The sequence below is a fragment of the Alosa alosa genome, chromosome 16, assembly GCF_017589495.1.
Source record: "Alosa alosa isolate M-15738 ecotype Scorff River chromosome 16, AALO_Geno_1.1, whole genome shotgun sequence".
Classification (NCBI taxonomy): Eukaryota; Metazoa; Chordata; class Actinopteri; order Clupeiformes; family Clupeidae; genus Alosa; species Alosa alosa.
The window spans coordinates 32,622,749-32,639,866 of record NC_063204.1 but is presented as its reverse complement, the minus strand read 5'-3'; the positions used below and the strand labels follow the sequence as shown (position 1 = coordinate 32,639,866).

The window sequence follows — 17,118 nt, the reverse complement described above, 5'->3', positions numbered from 1 at the left end:
CAGTTTAATTAAATGTAATGTTAGTTGTAAACAAACGGGCTACTTGGTGAGGCTTGGCCTCACAGATGCTTCGTGCCTTAAATGGTAATACAAATCTTCACGATAGGCCTATTAACTGACCGCCCGATTCATTTGGCTGGGGGGGCAGGGGGGCCATCAGACATTTGTTCCCAAGAGTCTATGAATTGTTAACCCGGCCCTGCCCCCAACGAACGCAACTTTCCACCTCTGAGATAGCTGAAAAGAAGTCTAGAGGACTCCTAACTCACTAGACCTACTTACTGTAGGCTGCACAAACCACAAGCCTGCATCGAGGCAGGCCTTCTGTTGAAGAATTTTATATAAATCCTGCGCTAACAGTAATCCTCCTACCCCCGCTACCACAGCTGTGGATAGTGTGGCATGCTCACGCTTTATGTCTCCTTCTTGCAAACTAGGCCTATAGCCCAACCATTTACGTCTTCAAAAAATAACTTGCCAGATATGCCTTCATAAATTTGGGCTTCATTCAGCATTTTGTTCTTCCACTGGAAATGACTCTTCTACATTTGCTGCCTCTCTGCATCCTTTCTGTTTGTATTGTTTAGAAAATGTTTGACGTCTTGAGTTAATGCATTAAACATTGTTTGCTGGTAACCAGCCACAAATAGTCTACAGATTCTTGCGTGCGTTCTCTCCAAAATGTGCCCATTCTATAGGCTATCCAAGTGCATAATTCTGCGGCATAAAGCAGATGTATTTGTGTATTGTACAGAAAAATAAAAATAACCTGTCAAGCAGTCAACTGACTACATTGCAGTCAATAAGTAGTGCAAATTATGAAACCAAAACGTGGGTCATAGTTGTCTAAGCCTCTGCTGTGAGGCCAAACCCATGAACAAAGGCGCATTGATATCTGCAATAGTTTTTTTTTTGGCGAAACAAGCTCACAACCGAACCAGTCATACTGAAGGGAGAGGCAACTGGCATGTGATCTCCCCACGGGCCAATGGATGTACAAGTTTTCTCCTGTGCCTACGATATTTAATCCAGTGTTGTCAAGTTGCAAAATGCTATTCGTTTTAACAAATTTTTATGATAGTACCCTATACAAAAAGTACTTCATACTATCTTAATTGCTTTATACTCAATACTTGACCAATGGCTATTGCATCTGACTATTGAAAGTGAGAATGTGGCATGTGATATACTGTGTAGGCTTCATAAAATAAAATAAAACAGATTGCTAATGGCCTACAAGCTGATCTGGGGGGCGTTTCCCGTACAACTACGGTTAGCTTTTTACTAACAGGATGCATCGTTCAACTAACCAACATGTAAGTTACGACTGTTTCCCAAAACTGTCGTACTTACATAGTACTGTAAGTTTGGACCATGATAGTTTCCAAACTTCAGTAGTCTGGACTAAGGTGGTTAATGACGTTTAGTAGCACGTGAACGGGCACCTGCACATACTTCTGTGGCGCATTGCGTTAAGGCCGGCAGATGACAGCCGCCGTTGCACAGCAGTTACCAGTCCCCTGTCCAAGAGTTCGAATCTGGGTTAAGATGTTGACAACAATATTGACATCGTTGTTTATCTTTTGTGCAGATCATATTATCAAAATCAGAATCAGCCTTCTTGGCTTGGTTTATGAAACTAACAAGGACCCCCTCCATGAAAATCAAAGGCTACATATTCTCAGCTGACTCGTCAAAAAGTGCGCACCACCTTATTATTATCTGCAAGTGTGTGACTTCTACTTACGTGCACATGGCTGCAAATTGACTTTTAATTTATGTATTTTCTGGTGGTTAGAAGTGTAAATATCAATTAGAAACCTAAATATATTTATAATTATTAATTTGCAAACAAATAACTGGCATCAGTGACAGGTCGAGAGGTGTAGTTGTAACTACACAACTTTACGATAGTGGTTGCGAACGCTCGCTGCTACTATGGTTTTGGGAAACACTAACGTAGTGGAACGATGCATTGACTATGTAAGTTCCAAATATGAATGTAATTCTCATGCATAAAGCAGATGTATTTGTTTATTGTACAGAAAAATAAAAATGACATGTCAAGCAGTCAATTGACTACATTGCAGTCAAGAAGTAGGGCAAATTAATTTACTAAAACCAAAACGTGGGTCATAGTTGTCTAAGCCTCTATTGGCGTAGCCTGTTAAAAAACGCGCCAGATAGTATTAAATCGGCAACAACATTGTTTTCTGCAGAAGCCTACCCAAGGCTACAGATTAATTCTGAACAGTTATTTCTCTACTGGCTCAATTATCACACCACTGTTTTGATTTATGTGAAGGCGCTAACCCCAACACTGACAATAATGTAGACAGCAAATTTCAATTTCGATTTTCATTACCACCGCGGTGGTCAAGCCTTAAGCCATACCCAAGTAGCCTAAATCGAGGTAATGTTTAATTATGCATGATTTATTTTGTTATTGAATTCGTAGGCTGGGATTACTCTCGGCAACAATTATGTTTAATGGCAGATACTGCTTTTTCAGAAGGGACCGCAGGCAGAGCGATGTACAGTGGTAGAGCGACGCACAGTGGCTGAAAGTGGTACTAAAGCTTCACGCCGCGTAATGCGCGAATGAAGTGGTCATTTGAAAGCGATGCCCACTGTACTTTTGCATAAGAACTTTTTTCTGTTTGAGAATCAGTTTTACTTACAAACACAAGGGGCAGCAATGGGTTGGAGATTTTCCCCAGATTATGCATGTCTTTTTATGGGCTACTTGGAGGAGAGATACATTTGGAACAATAATCCCTTTTTTGAAAACATTGTGTTATGGAAGAGATTTGTGGATGACGTGTTTTGCCTGTTTAAGTGCCCTTTGGAAACCTTCAATGACTTTGTAACATATCTCAACAACATGGTACACTCCATCAAATTCAATGTAGTCATTGACAAAGAGTCAGTGTCTTTCCTGGATACTGTTGTACACCTCGACGGGCTCAATATATGGACGACGCTCTACACGAAGCCAACCGATAAGAACAGCATCTTACACGCCACCAGTGTGCACCCACCTGCCTTGAAACATGGCTTACCCTACACGCAGTTCCTCAGAGCTAAGCGCATATGCACCAACACATCAGATTTAAATTTGGAAATAACCAGGATGTACAAACAGTTTAGTTTGAGAGGATATCACAGTACATGCCTGAACGAAGCTCTAGATAAGGTGCTCTGCACCTCAACCCCTCCAAAAAGAGACAAGCGCTCCTCCGTGGTCTGTACCACTACGTACAGCAAGCACAGCACGCAGATCAAGGACGCTGTCAAAAAACACTGGCACGTTCTTAGCAGTGATGACACATGCCGTGCCCTTTTCCCAGACCCGCCCCTTTTTGCCCATCACAGGGCTAGGAACATAAGAGACTTCTTGGTCAAGGCTGACAACTTTAATGCACGCAGCGGCGTCGAGCGATTAAGCAGTCGTTCATGCGCCGCTTGCCACAATAACTCAGTTAAGAAAAATACCGTCACTGGTTCTGTTACCAACAAAACATACAAACTGAAGCAATTCACAACCTGCTCCACCCGTAATGTTGTCTATCTAATCACATGCCCATGTAAAAAACAATATGTGGGAAAGACTAACAGACAAGTGAAGACACGCATCATCGAACACAGTGCCATTAGGCGCAAGGATGAAAAGTCGCCAGTAGCACGGCATTTCAATGAAGCGGGCCATCCTGTGTCCTCTCTCGCATATACTGTGCTTGAACACATCACACCTGCACTCCAGAGAGAGTGCTTCTGGATTTTTACATTGAAAACGGTCTATCCTTTGGGGATGAATGAAGAACTGGTTCTTTCTTGCTTTCTATAACCTCTTAATGTATAATCATTCAAATGCTTTATAATAATTTTCATGTTATTTCTCATATGTATATCTGTACATTGTGATCTCTAGAAGTGTATCTATTTATTTATTTATTTATTTATTATTAGGTAATGGGAACTACCCAGGTCCTCTTAATGGTGTTCCACCTTATGGTGAACGGGGGAGCTCCTGAACCGACACGTCACCCTATATAACACCGGAAAACCTGCCATGCGCTTCCTACTGGAGACATTGAAAATGGACTAGGCCAGAAACGTCTGTTGCTCCAGTTTTAGCCTCTGACTTCTTTTGTAACTTTTCGGCTACAATACATATTTTTCCACACGAGCCTTGTGTGCGCCTCCTTGTTTCATTACCTTAAGAAATAGTGTTGACATTGAGGGGAGTGCAATGAATTTATTTTCATCGTCTCCCCTAGGTTATATCTATGGCCTGAAATGCCTTGTATGTGAAAAAAAAAATTGAACAGTGAAAATAATAATAAAAGAGTTTTGAACTTTAATGTCACTAACGCTGATTATTCAATGATTCATTTGAATTTAAATATTTAAAATACTTTCACAGAATAATTTAGATGAATTAATCACAAAGTATGTAATTAATTCGATTAAATGTTTTAATCGATTGACAGCCCTAATAATAACAACATATATATTTATACAACAATTGGGTTCTATGGAACTATTTATTTGTTTCTGATTGGCCGAGAGATGTTCCATGAGTTGGAATATCCCTGGACATTTCAACTCAGACTTTGCACAGCTATTAAAATAACTCCGCGATACAATGCGAAGATTTGACACAATGTTCTCATCCCAGCTCTCCACTATTTCAAGCAATGGGTCCCTATCTTTTACTGTCTATGGTTACTCCTTAGCAAACCATAACGAAACAGTGCTTCACCACATCTGTGGATTAAGCCACACAGTCAACTCAATGTAAGTAAGATAAACAAGGATGCTAATTGTTCTTAGCATTGCCAGCATTGTGTATAATATGATTGTCACTTGGAGGAGACTAACGTTAGCATAATTAGCTAACCGCTGCTAACGCGGCTAGCATCGCACGCCAGGCTGTGCACAGTAATATAACATTTATTCACCATAAATTAATAAAGTTGAGTGGTTCTGCAATGTAGACAATGTTTCCGTTTTTTTGCAGTACCATGTCCCTTACATGACATGGCCCATTGTCCTTGTAACATGCATTCAGCAAACCTAGATATGAATGTGATTTCAGCCCGACTTTCAACATTTCTTTCAAGAAGACATGTAAACCACCAAGACCCGTAACGAGGAATATGGAATGTTGGTTACCTAGCAACCAAGATGCTGTCTATTGAAAAGGGAACTATTTTTTGATGCGTAAGAACGATGTCGAAATTAACATTTTTAAAACAATAATGGGGTGTTTTCAGATTATTTAGTTTGTTGTAGAATTGTTGTATAAAAAAGCAATATAGCACTCGTGATCGTGGATTGGTCATGGATATTCCCGGCTGTTGTTTGTTGCCTGCACCACTCGGCCTCCGGCCTACATTAGCTCTGGCCTAACAACACCCGTGGGAATATCCATGCATTGACTAATCTGTGGCGGGGCGCCACGAAATCGGCCGCCACACATAATTATTCTATGTTTAATTTAATTTAATTTAAATTAAATATAACATCAAATCCTTGCATTGCCATTGAGATGCGCTTTTTATGCACGCAGCCTTTCCTTGTCCCGCCCCACTCTCTCTCGCAGCTCCCTGCCCCTCCTCTGCATGTGCATTTAACAAAATATTCACGATTGTTGAAGGATTGTTGTTGACACATAGAAGCATTGCATAGAAGACGTCTGGCTAAATTGCTATTAAATCTGCTTAGCATCGTGACCATGCTGCGCAAATTTGTTCAAAACTGCTGCATTTAAGTTAACTCTGCTAAGATCTTATCACAACATAGTAGGCTACATTGAAGAGACTAAACTAAGTTAAGTTATGCAATCAAGCAGTATCTCAAAGCTAACGTTAGAATACTCTTTGGATGTTGAATTTAGCATGCTTAGCCTACTTACAGCTGCTTGTCAATTTCGTTGAAGGGCTCATTTTATTGACTGACACTGAATGTTTGCAAAATCCCGATGTAAATGGAAAAGTATTTTCCAAAATTCAAAAGTGCTTGTCCCAAGGAGAAGTACAAACCTTTATTTTAACTATGTAGAAAACGTTATGAATTGCATCCACACATCAGCAGTGACAGGCACTCAATTAGACCTATACACTCTGGCTCTCCACATACGTCATAGTACGGTTCCGACAATTTGTAGCACAGACAAACGCGACATTCGCGGGTTGCAAATTGTCGGCAACTGCTGAAAATGAGGGAGATCTCCAGGGGTTTACGGGGACAAAAATCACACTTTTCACGCAGTGTCAATTTCTTTATTTTGAGTTTGGTTTACCATTCCCTGTCAGGTAGAAAGCATAGACACTTGTCTGTCCTATATGCTTTTGCCTATCCTTCTAACACAGACATAGACAGAGGCACCAATTCCAAATAGCATTTCCACGTGTAATATGAGCGCGAAAGATTGAAACTCTGTAGTCTGATAGTTTGCCAGAAAAAAGATTTGCTAATCATACAATTGCTTGAATTCAGCTCGCTCCAAAACAAATAAAAATGTGAGAATGCTGCAATAATAGATAAGCCATGTGAAACTGCTTAAAACTGCAGAAACTTTTGCTAAAGCCTATGGTACGCTCCCGCGTCTGCGTCCCGCGGCCCGCGGCACTGGTGAGCGTGTGACGAGAATTGCGTCATTTTTACGGCATGCGTTGTGTCTGAGTCGACCGAAATTTAAGACCGCGCGTCAAAGTGATGCGTAGACTGCGCATGTGTGAAACGGAACTGCTGTAAACACTCCCCTCCAGTAGGTGGACCACATAGAAGAACAACACTTAAAACCAAAGATTCTAGAGCGCTTTGCTTAAAACCTAGAAACAAACCTAGACAGAAGAAGACTTGTTTGGTTACCAGAACGTCGATGGAGCAGAGCGCTCAGCATAGGTCCTCAGCTTGCCTGGCTATCGAGTTACGTGAAACACCACGACATGGAGTCAACTTCGACCGATGTAAAGCCACAATCCAGAGATACATTCTTTAACATTATCTTTAACAGTTACTTTACCATCTGTGGTGTAGAACCCAGTATTTCAAGACACCACATTTTAGATGAGTTGGGGACGTAATTGTCCGCTCAGGCTGGCCGTTCTGTGCGTTATCTTTCATTGTCGAAACAGGGTGGATGCATGGGCTCATTGTGGCTACTGGCTATTGGCTTGATTTGGTCATGAGCCCTGGATCATAGAGCACTGAATGAGATGGTAAACAATAAAATAAAACTAATCATAGACTGTAGAAATGCGCTACACAGCACTAAAAACCGAATAGTTTATTTATGGTTCGACTACGGATATTTCACGTCATGTTCAAATAAAATGTGACAGCCCTACTATCTGCATAGAGAGCTGACATGTCTTTGGATTAAATGCATCTTTTAAAAATGAGCGTAGCCTAGCACCTATTATTGAACAATGCTAAAATCAAATCGCGAAACCCAGAGCCATGTCTTTACTTTGTATCGCACCAATATTGCTGCCCTCGCGGCACCGAGTCACTTAGCTATAGGCGAAGTAGCCTAATAAGCAAATAGGCTAAGCTATAAGCAAATAGGCTAAGCTATAAGCAAGTCTCCCAGCTATACAAACAGGTGTAATGTGTGTGTTCTGGTGGATGATAAATGGAGCGATGGGCCAACTTATCAAACTTCCCATCAGACAGGCAAAAGTACTTGTGGTGCTTTTTCCTTCATTAGCTCTTCCTTCGTTCAGTGCTCGCACATCCCACGTTCTTCTTTTCTTCAGGCGTTTCAGGCTTCTTTGGTGGTTGTGTCCTACTTTCAGGCTCGACGTACCGCCCCCAGTCAGTGTGGCAGAGTATCACAGTTAATCCGTAGTGCGCAGGCGCTAACCTTAATGATTTAACGAGCATTCAGGACAGCAGAAGTTGGAGTATGCTTCACGTTCACGGCAAAAATGACGCACGTCTTGGACACGCGCAAATGTGACGCAGGACCGTACCAGAGCCTTTGGACTTAAAGAATGTTTGCTCAAAACTTAAAAATGTGTTGCTTAGATTCAAAAGATGTTTGCTTAAAACTTGTGTTTTCTTAGATTTAAAAAGATGTTGTGTTAGATTCAAAGTGTGTTATGTTTAAATTTAATTTAATTAACTATATTTAAATGTCTCACTTTGGCCTATAGGACACTGACTGGATCTGCTCCTAGTTATTTTAACTCAATAATCAAGGTGTACATCCCCAACCGCCCACTGCGGTCTTCTGATGAGTGTCTTATGTCGACCAGTCTTAAACACTAGGTCTAATTCAAGACTCTTTTCCTCAGTGGTTCCATGTTGGTGGAATGAGTTGCCCAGTGCTCTCCGTTCCTGTGGTAGTTTTGGGTCATTTAAGAGGGGTCTAAAGACATTCCTGTTCAACATGTACTTAGTTCTTTATGGTTTGTAAAATATTGTTTTATTTCCTTTAGGCTGCTGATTAATTTGACATTATTGTTTATTATTGATATTCTCCTTAATTTAGTCTTACCATGTCATTGTTTTTTTTATATTATTGATTGAATGGACATTATTGTTTATTATTGCTTTTTCCCTCATTTTCATTGCTTATTTTATTAGGCTATTGATTGAATTGACATTGTTGTTTATTATTGCTATTCTCCTTATTATAGTTTGACCAACATTCTAATCTGTTCCCTGTTAAATTTTTAAATATTAGTAAGTAAGTAAGTAAGTATTTAATTGTCTCTCTGGCGAGAGAAATTTGTCACACAAGGAGCATCGGCGATACAAACACAAAGATTTAATAAAAAATTCCACCTTGGTGGACATTAAAGATTTATTCTATTCTATTCTATTCTTACATAGACATACATAAAACATGAAACACATGGTATCCCCCCCCTCCACAAAAAACATTATAAAAACAATCATAGTCTAGGCACTCCAGCGCATGCACACACCTGCTCACACACCCCATACCTCCCCCGAAATACACACACACAATCCCCACACACACCCACAGCTCATCCCTGCTGAAAAAAAACAGCAAGAAATTACAAACCAGCTTATGCTGGTAGCTGGTTTTAGCTGGTCTTTGCTGGTTTTCTTCCAGCTCTTGCTGGTCTTTGCTGGTGTAGCTGGTTAGGCCGACACCAGCTGGATATGCTGGCGTGATCATCTGATGAAGTTGGTCATGCTGGTTTGACCAGCCTGTCGTGTGGGATACAGCTGGTGCAAGATGGTGACCAGCCTGTCAAGCTTGACATTGTTGGTGTAAGATGGTCATGCTGGTTTGCTAGAATGACCAACATAAGCTGGCATGGCCAGCTAAACCAGCAGTGTAGACCAGCAACACCAGCTGAAATGACCAGCCTGAGGTGGTGCGACAAGCAAAACCAGCTGAATTACAATCATAAGTTGGGTAAACCAGCTGAAGGTATGTTTTCGCAAGAGTTTTGCTGGTCTGCAGGTCAACCATCATAGGGTGGTCAAACAAGCTGGTTAACAAGCTGGTCAACCAGCAAACCACCTTAAGCTGGCCATGCTGGTTTTTTCAACAGGGATCAGATAAATAGTATATATAAAAAAGATTAGTCCATAAGGATGATTGCACTGCCACTAGTTATTGCACTATTGTCCCAGCAGTTATTGCACTATTGCCCAACCAGTTATTGCGCTATTCCATCATTGAGTAGCTTAATTGATAATGATACTAGGGATAACTTGAATTTATTTAGCCTACAGAATGGGAGTCGGTACTCCTTATTTAGGACATGGGTTGGGTCTGTGGCTTAAAACTTAAAACTTCCTAAATGTGTCCTCATAGATCTCCTTTAAGGAGGACGGTGGCTGAGTCCCCATTATTTTCCCTGCCCTCTTAACAAGGTTCTAGAGCTGTGCTTTGTCTTTTAAGGTCAGGTTGCAGAACCATGTTGTGATGCCATAGCGTATTGTGGACTCAATAGTACCTCTATAAAACAACAACATAATCTACTTATCCACATCATGGACCCTTAGTCTACGCAAAAAATGTAGCCGCTGACAGATCCTTGAACAAACTCCACATGAGAGCTCCACTGTAGCTTACAATCCAAAGTAATACCCAAGTATTTAAACTGAGTGACTTGATCTACTACCTGTCCTTTGATGGACACAGGCATATGATCACCCACACCCCTGGGATCAAAGATCATCTCTTTTGTCTTTGTCGCATTTAAAATAAGGTTGTGACCGTCACACCATGACACTATGCACTGTATCTCTGTATGATACACCGTTGTGTCTGAATTAGCATACAGAAGGCTTAATAGAGCCGTATCATCAGAAAACGTAATAACAATGCTCACTGCACTCACTTCTACAGCTATTGGTATATAACGTGAAAAGAATTGGAGAACTTACACACCCCTGTGGGGCTCCCATATTGATATCCTTTATGCTAGAGAGAGTAGAATTGACCCTCACCTGTTGCTGCCTTCCAGTGAGGTATCTGGGGGAGAAATGTGTTAAAGCTGAGCTAAAATCCATGAACAATAGTCTGGCATAGGCCTTGGGGTTTTCAGTATGTTTAAGTACAAAATGAGTTGTTGTATTGAGAGCATCATCAGTACCCCTGATAGGCAAATTGGTAGGGATCTGGAAGATGTTTTACCTCATGTTTTAAAATACCCACCATTATACGCTCAAAAACTTTTATTATTACCGAAGTCAGGGCCACAGGTCTAAAGTCATTATTATCCTTTGGCCAAGGTTTCTTAGGGACTGGAACGTTAAATCTTCCGGGTTGGTCTGTTATAAAAACACAGCTGTGCGCCATTTCACGCAAGTCATCATCATCATCATCATCATCGCCCTTGGACGTTTTTCAGCCGGTTAGATGTAACCAATTTGACTAATATAAAATGGAATTTTCTTTTTTTAAATTTAAAATAAATTTTAAAATGTATATTTTATTATTTGTTCGTTCAGTTGTATGTCTTATATGTCTTGGTGTCACGGGTACGCTGGCGATTACGCCACTCCTCCGTCCGGCATATTTAGTCTTTTTTGTAAATTTGCTTGTTTATGTCTTAGTGTCATGGGTACGCTGGCGACAACAACAGTCCGTCCAACATCTTTTGTCTTGTGTCAATGTCTTGTGTGTGGAGTGCTTTAGGTTCATGTGAGCACATGAAGATTTTGCATGTGCACACAAAACTTTCACGTGCGCACATGAAACTTTCACGTGCGCACATGAAACTAAACTTTAGATTTTGTTTTGCTCATGTCCCCTTAGGGACTCCGTACAGTACTGGCTTGTTATCCTTGGTAATTAGGGCTGTATTTAGTTATTTTAAGGTGTATATTATGTAGATTTAGATCAGGGGTCTCTAACCAACAAATAGACTTCCTCGTAAAATCCTTTGACTTGGAGTTTGACTTACTTTAAGACGTCATCCTGAAAACAAGCAAATTTAGCTCCCAGTACATTAAGCAAATTTGGTTGTCGGTGCATGGACAAACGTGTCCTGATAAAGTCCTTAAAATAAGTCAAATTATTATTAAATTAAGTCAAAATGGTCTTGAAACGAGCACTAGGTAAGTCTTTTTATATTTAAAAAATATCAAATACATTTTTTGATCTTAATATAAGATTAACAACATTTGGTTACATTTTATTTTTTGCAGTGTGAAAACTTCTGCCAGTGACAGTTGTCTGTACCAATTGCCTTTCATACCACAAAGGCAACAACATGATGTTCAGTGATCAATATAAGGAGGGTTACTTAGTATCACAAAGACATAAAACTGTTTTTTTCCAATACCATTTTGCAAGCAAGACAGATTTTCCGGAACCTGGTCCACCAGACACAAGCAGAGGGGGAGTGGGAGGAGGGGCTGCCACCAGATCATTCAGACGAGTAATATACTGACAAGGGAAAACCAAGAACAAACTATATTAGTCTCCACATTGCAATGCATAAACTGCTTATTTCATACAATCTAACCTGTTACATTGTAAGTGTAAGTGTTATTAATCTTATATCAAGATCAAAATCTACTTGGTATTGTTTTGAGTGTAAAGAGACTTGCCTAGTGTTTTCACATAATACCAAATAGACTTTTTGATCTTAATAGAAGATTAATAACACTTAGATTTTATTTTGTACAGTGCATAAATAAATTAAGATATTATTGCTCATATAATGATATATTATGAGCTTCATACACATTATAGAAAAATCTTGGATTACAAATGAAAATTGGAAATTTGGCATGAACATAAACGAAAATGGGAAGAAAAAAATTCATTCGTTCTGAAATTCATTTTTGATAACCAGTTAATCAAAAGATAGAGAGGAACCTGCACACCTGTATTACATATTGCATTCAAGCAGTTTATAACATAATGCGGCAGATTATAACAAAATGCATCAGTTTTTACAAAATGCAGCAATTATTACATAATGACGTGAAACTTTATTACATTTTGTCAAGTTGTTACATAAAGCGGTGAAATTACATAATGTGTTGTTACAGACCTTCATTACATGAACTTTGTTCAAGAAAACACTACATATTTATCACGAGCTCAGAGCTGGAAACTGCCAATTGGGTGTCCTGACTAATATTTCAATTAATTAACAAGGCATTCAATGGGTCACCACTTAAACATCCGCATCCACATATTAGTCATTCTCCAGGTACAAGAAATATACTGTATATTTTGAATTACAACAAATACACATGATGTGTACAAATTACTACATGACATTAAGAACAAGTTTTTCATTTAACCAATTGTTATAGCTCTGCAGGTGTATATTGTCTGCTAAATACCATAACCATAACCAGACAGCTTTGTGTTGTAATAAATTAGTATCTAAATCACCGCCTCTTTTTGGACGCTTCACTTTCTTTATACCACATACTTGGAAGGTACTGATGTGTTTAAAATCATTAGGGTGAACCGCCACAGGACAGGGTGAATCACAGTCAGTTTGTTTAATGGTAAAATTGTTTGTAATGTGTTTGCTTATTCTTTGTTTGAGGGGCCAACTTGTTTTACCAACATAAACTAGGTCATGAGTGAAGGAGCATGTTATCGCATCATTGATTTTGTATGTTCTGTTGTTCAGTACAACTATGCACTTTCTTTTCTCGTAATGGCCACACCTACTGCAAAAACTGTTTATCTAATATAATCTATCGTAATGGCCACACCTACTGCAAAAACTGTTTATCTAATATAATCTAACAAGTGTTATTATATCAAGATCTAGAAAAAATCTAGATAAAAAATCTAGTTAAAATTGTTTTCAGTATAAAGAGACTTACCTAGCTCTTCCACGTAAAATCATTTGACTTAATTTAAGAAGACTTTGACTCCTTTTAAGATGTCTCATCCTGAAAACAAGGAAATGTGTCTGCCAATGAGTTAAGCAAATTTGTCCTAAAAATAAGCAAATTTGTCTGCCAGTGTGTTAAAGGGATATTCCACCATTTGGGGAATTACACTCATTTTCCAATTGATTTTTACCTTTCTCCAGTTCATCCAGCCGTTCTCCGAGTCTGGCGATACCACTTTTAGCTCCAGCCTAGCATAGATCATTGAATCGGATTAGACCATAAGCATCTCGCCTGCTAGCATCATGTTTAAAAGTGACTACGATTTCCGGTAATTTTCCTTTTTAAAACTTGTCTCCTCTCAAGTTAGAAAGTGTGATAAGACCAACGGAAAATGAAACATGGTGATTTTCTAGGCAGATTTGACATGGAACTATACTCTACTATACTGCACTAGCCTCTGACATCCTTTCATCCATCCATGAGCCGGTGCTGCGCTTCACTGTCTGGTCGAAGGGATTTCTCGGGACAGCTGGACCTAGGCTACTCTGCGAAAGATCTGCCGAGGCCGCCGAGCTGTTCTGCCCTACAAAGCCAAAGAGCAGTATCTGCAAAAATGCCAAACTGAGAAAAACAGCTTTTTGTGTTTTTCTTACACCAAGTATAAGCATCAAATTATATTCAACAACAAGGGGTACCATTAGATAGATGAAAGTGAGGTGAATATTAAACATTTTGTTTTTTGACATTTAGGCAACATTTGATAGTTTTATAGGCTATACTGCGCTTTGCCTTTGCATTGCTGCTTATACTTACATGGCCATACAATAACATGTTGCAGTAAGTGTAGCAAGTGATCATAATCACTCACTTTTTATATTAATTGAGGAGGTAATTACTACATTTTTAGTGAAGACATGCTGCTTGATGCCTTAACAATGGCAACTCTGTCATTTATAAACATTTATATAAAAATGGAACAAAATCAATCGGGTATTCATGTAGACTTTTATGTCAAGCAATATTGCATTGCTGCACACCAAAATCTAACCTTTGACACCTTTGCACACTGCTGCTTATATTTGTAAAAGTACATGTTAATTACTTTGTAAAATCTGATTGACTATTTTGAATGAATATGATACTTTCACTGGCATTTAATATTGTGAGACATGTATCATGAGTGTGAATGGTAGTGTGCCTTTTTAGAAGAAAGTCCAGGGCCTTTTTTAGTCTCAGTCCGTCCCTGTGCACACACACACACACACACACACACACACACACACACACACACCCTATTAGAGTAAGGGCAAGTGAAACAAAGGCAGAATGCAGTAATGGCAAGTGAAATCAAGGCAGTAAGGGCAGATACTGCACTCTGCCTTGGTTTCACTCTACTTTTCTATACAAACTGCAAACTAAAAATGTAAATTTAGCTAAGAAATGTATTAACCCTTAGAACCCTAAGTTGTTTTTAGGGCATTTTCACTACCTTTATTCATAAGGATTTATTCTGGTCATTGTAAGTGCCACACACACATATTATATATTGTTTTTTTCAGCGGAGTCTAGGCTATCCAGATCTGCCATCAGTTCATGTATTAGTACTAGCATTGATTTTATTTAGATTTTTCATCTGATCTATATCTCACCACAGCAAGCTCATAGCTCTACGTGCATTTCATGTGTGTGTAGGGCAGACTGTCCTGAATCGGGCAATATAATTGCCATGTTGGAGGGATACTCTGGGGCTGAGCAATTTACAGAAATATGTGGTGTGTGATTTACGGAAATAAATGCCATTTTTTATTTAGTGATAAAAAATTACCTTTCTGCGCTCCATATCTGTGACACGAACTGATCTGACCTGACTTGACCCGAGGTTGCGTGTTAGCCTGCGTGTATGCACTCATAATGATTCTCAACTTTTTACTGCATTGCCATGAACAAAGTAAAGGCAAAAAAGGTATTTCTTTGTTGAACAAATTGGGATGCAATGTGAGCCTTGAATTGGATGCCATGCAGGAATTTGCTAGGATCTCAAAACCGGATTATGAACATGCTTTGCCATAGAGAAACACACAATAGCGTTGGATTATAAACATGCTTTGCCACAAGAACAGACAAAAAGCGTGGGTAAGTCCAGCTATATGAAGTTATTATTTTGCTGTCACTTCGTCTGTTTTATAACCCAGAAGGATGTACTTGGTATCAAATGATAGCTCTGAGTCTCCTCTTTTATCTGACATGCGTGGCATATCTATCCGATCACGGGTCCGCGAGTAAAACGAGAGTAATGGGTGTGCTGCGTTGGTTTGTGTACATGACGTTATTATTTTGCAGTCACTTCATCTGTTTTTATAAGCCAGAATGATCGATAAACATGGTACCAATGGATTGCCCTGTGTCCCCTCTTTCATCTGATATGCTTGCCATATCGATGCGATCACAGGTTCGCGAGTAATTCAAAACGTGAGTAGACTGAAAATATGATGCAATTTGATTTAATTCATGATTTTTTTTAATTTTCATACTTGATCGTACAGATAAGTGTGTAGTCTCTTTGGAAAGCCCCACTTCTGCTCTGTCATGCAATAAAGGTTTCATCTCGCTGCGATGAACAGTTACGGAGCAATGTAACAGAGAAGAAAGGGTGTGTTTTTTGACGCACTTTGCGTCAATCGGGTTCTAATGGTTAAGTAGCCATATGGAATTTTAACAGATTGAAGACCAGACCATGTACATCTTATTTGTGCAAAAAATTTTTTTTTGAAAAAGTGCAGATACTGCTCTTAGCCTTTGTAGGGCAGTGTTTCTGACCTGTGAGCTGCCATGCCAACTGCCTGGAGTCTTAATTGAGCAGACTAACGTTAACGTTGAAGTCCACTGAGTTGCTGATCAACAAGATCGCCCACGACTTCAGACTGTTATGCTTCCAGTGATCTCCAGACTAACAAGGCCTAACATTAATGTTATCTCCAGCATGCTAGTGAATCCACCGGGTTGGTCAGTTGTAAAGAACTTTGTTGGCATTGCATCGGTTGTAAAGACACAGCTGTGAGCAGTTTCACGCGGATCATCATTGCCCTTGGACATTTTCAACGGGTTGGAAATTGGACTAATTTAACATAATTTTTCCCCTTTTTAAATGTATTTTCTTTTTTTGGTACTTTTTATTTGTTTATTTGTTTCATTGTCTGTTGTGTATGTCACGGGTACGCTGGCTCTGTCCTATGTTTGTTATTTTTTAAATGTATTTGTGTCACGGGTACGCTGACGACCACGCCGCTCCGCCCGGCACCTTTATTTTTTAAGCGAACTTGGGTGTCTTGAAAGACGCTTTATCAATAAAATGTATTATTATTACTATTATTATTATCATCTTTGAGCTTTTAACATCTTATCAACCACAAAGGAAACTTAGATCTTCTAATGCTAATCTTTTCATTGTACCCAAAGTGCTCCACAAGCAAAGTGGAGTGGAGAAGCTCCTTTTTTCCATTATGCCCCAAAGCTATGCCTCTGTACATTAAACAGGCAAGTTCAGTGAATATCTTTTAAAGACCTAAAAACATACCTGTATAAGAGAGCCTTTAGTTAACTTTAACTCTTATCTTGCAGACTGCATTTTTGGATTATTCTACATTGGACTGCTGCCATTAGAGCTGCAGCCAGCCAGAAGCAGGTGGGCTCCCCCTATTAAGTCAGATTCTGGTCTAGGTTTCTTTCACAAATATGGGAGTTTTTCCTTGCCAAAGTTGCCATATGGCGTGCTTGTAGGGGGTGAAGGATTAAGGCTGCCAGTCT

The 17,118-nt window shown here is 39.5% G+C and overlaps 1 protein-coding gene across 7 annotated transcripts in view; it reads right to left on the bottom strand.

The window, feature by feature from the left end:
• nphp3 (nephronophthisis 3) overlaps positions 1-17,118 on the bottom strand; it is a 165,406-nt gene that overhangs the window by 57,710 nt on the left and 90,578 nt on the right. For all 7 annotated transcript variants that reach the window (XM_048265979.1, XM_048265984.1, XM_048265981.1 and 4 more), the window contains one exon: positions 11,790-11,893. In XM_048265979.1, coding sequence (XP_048121936.1) covers positions 11,790-11,893 — 104 coding nt within the window. The remainder of the gene's footprint in view (positions 1-11,789; positions 11,894-17,118) is intronic.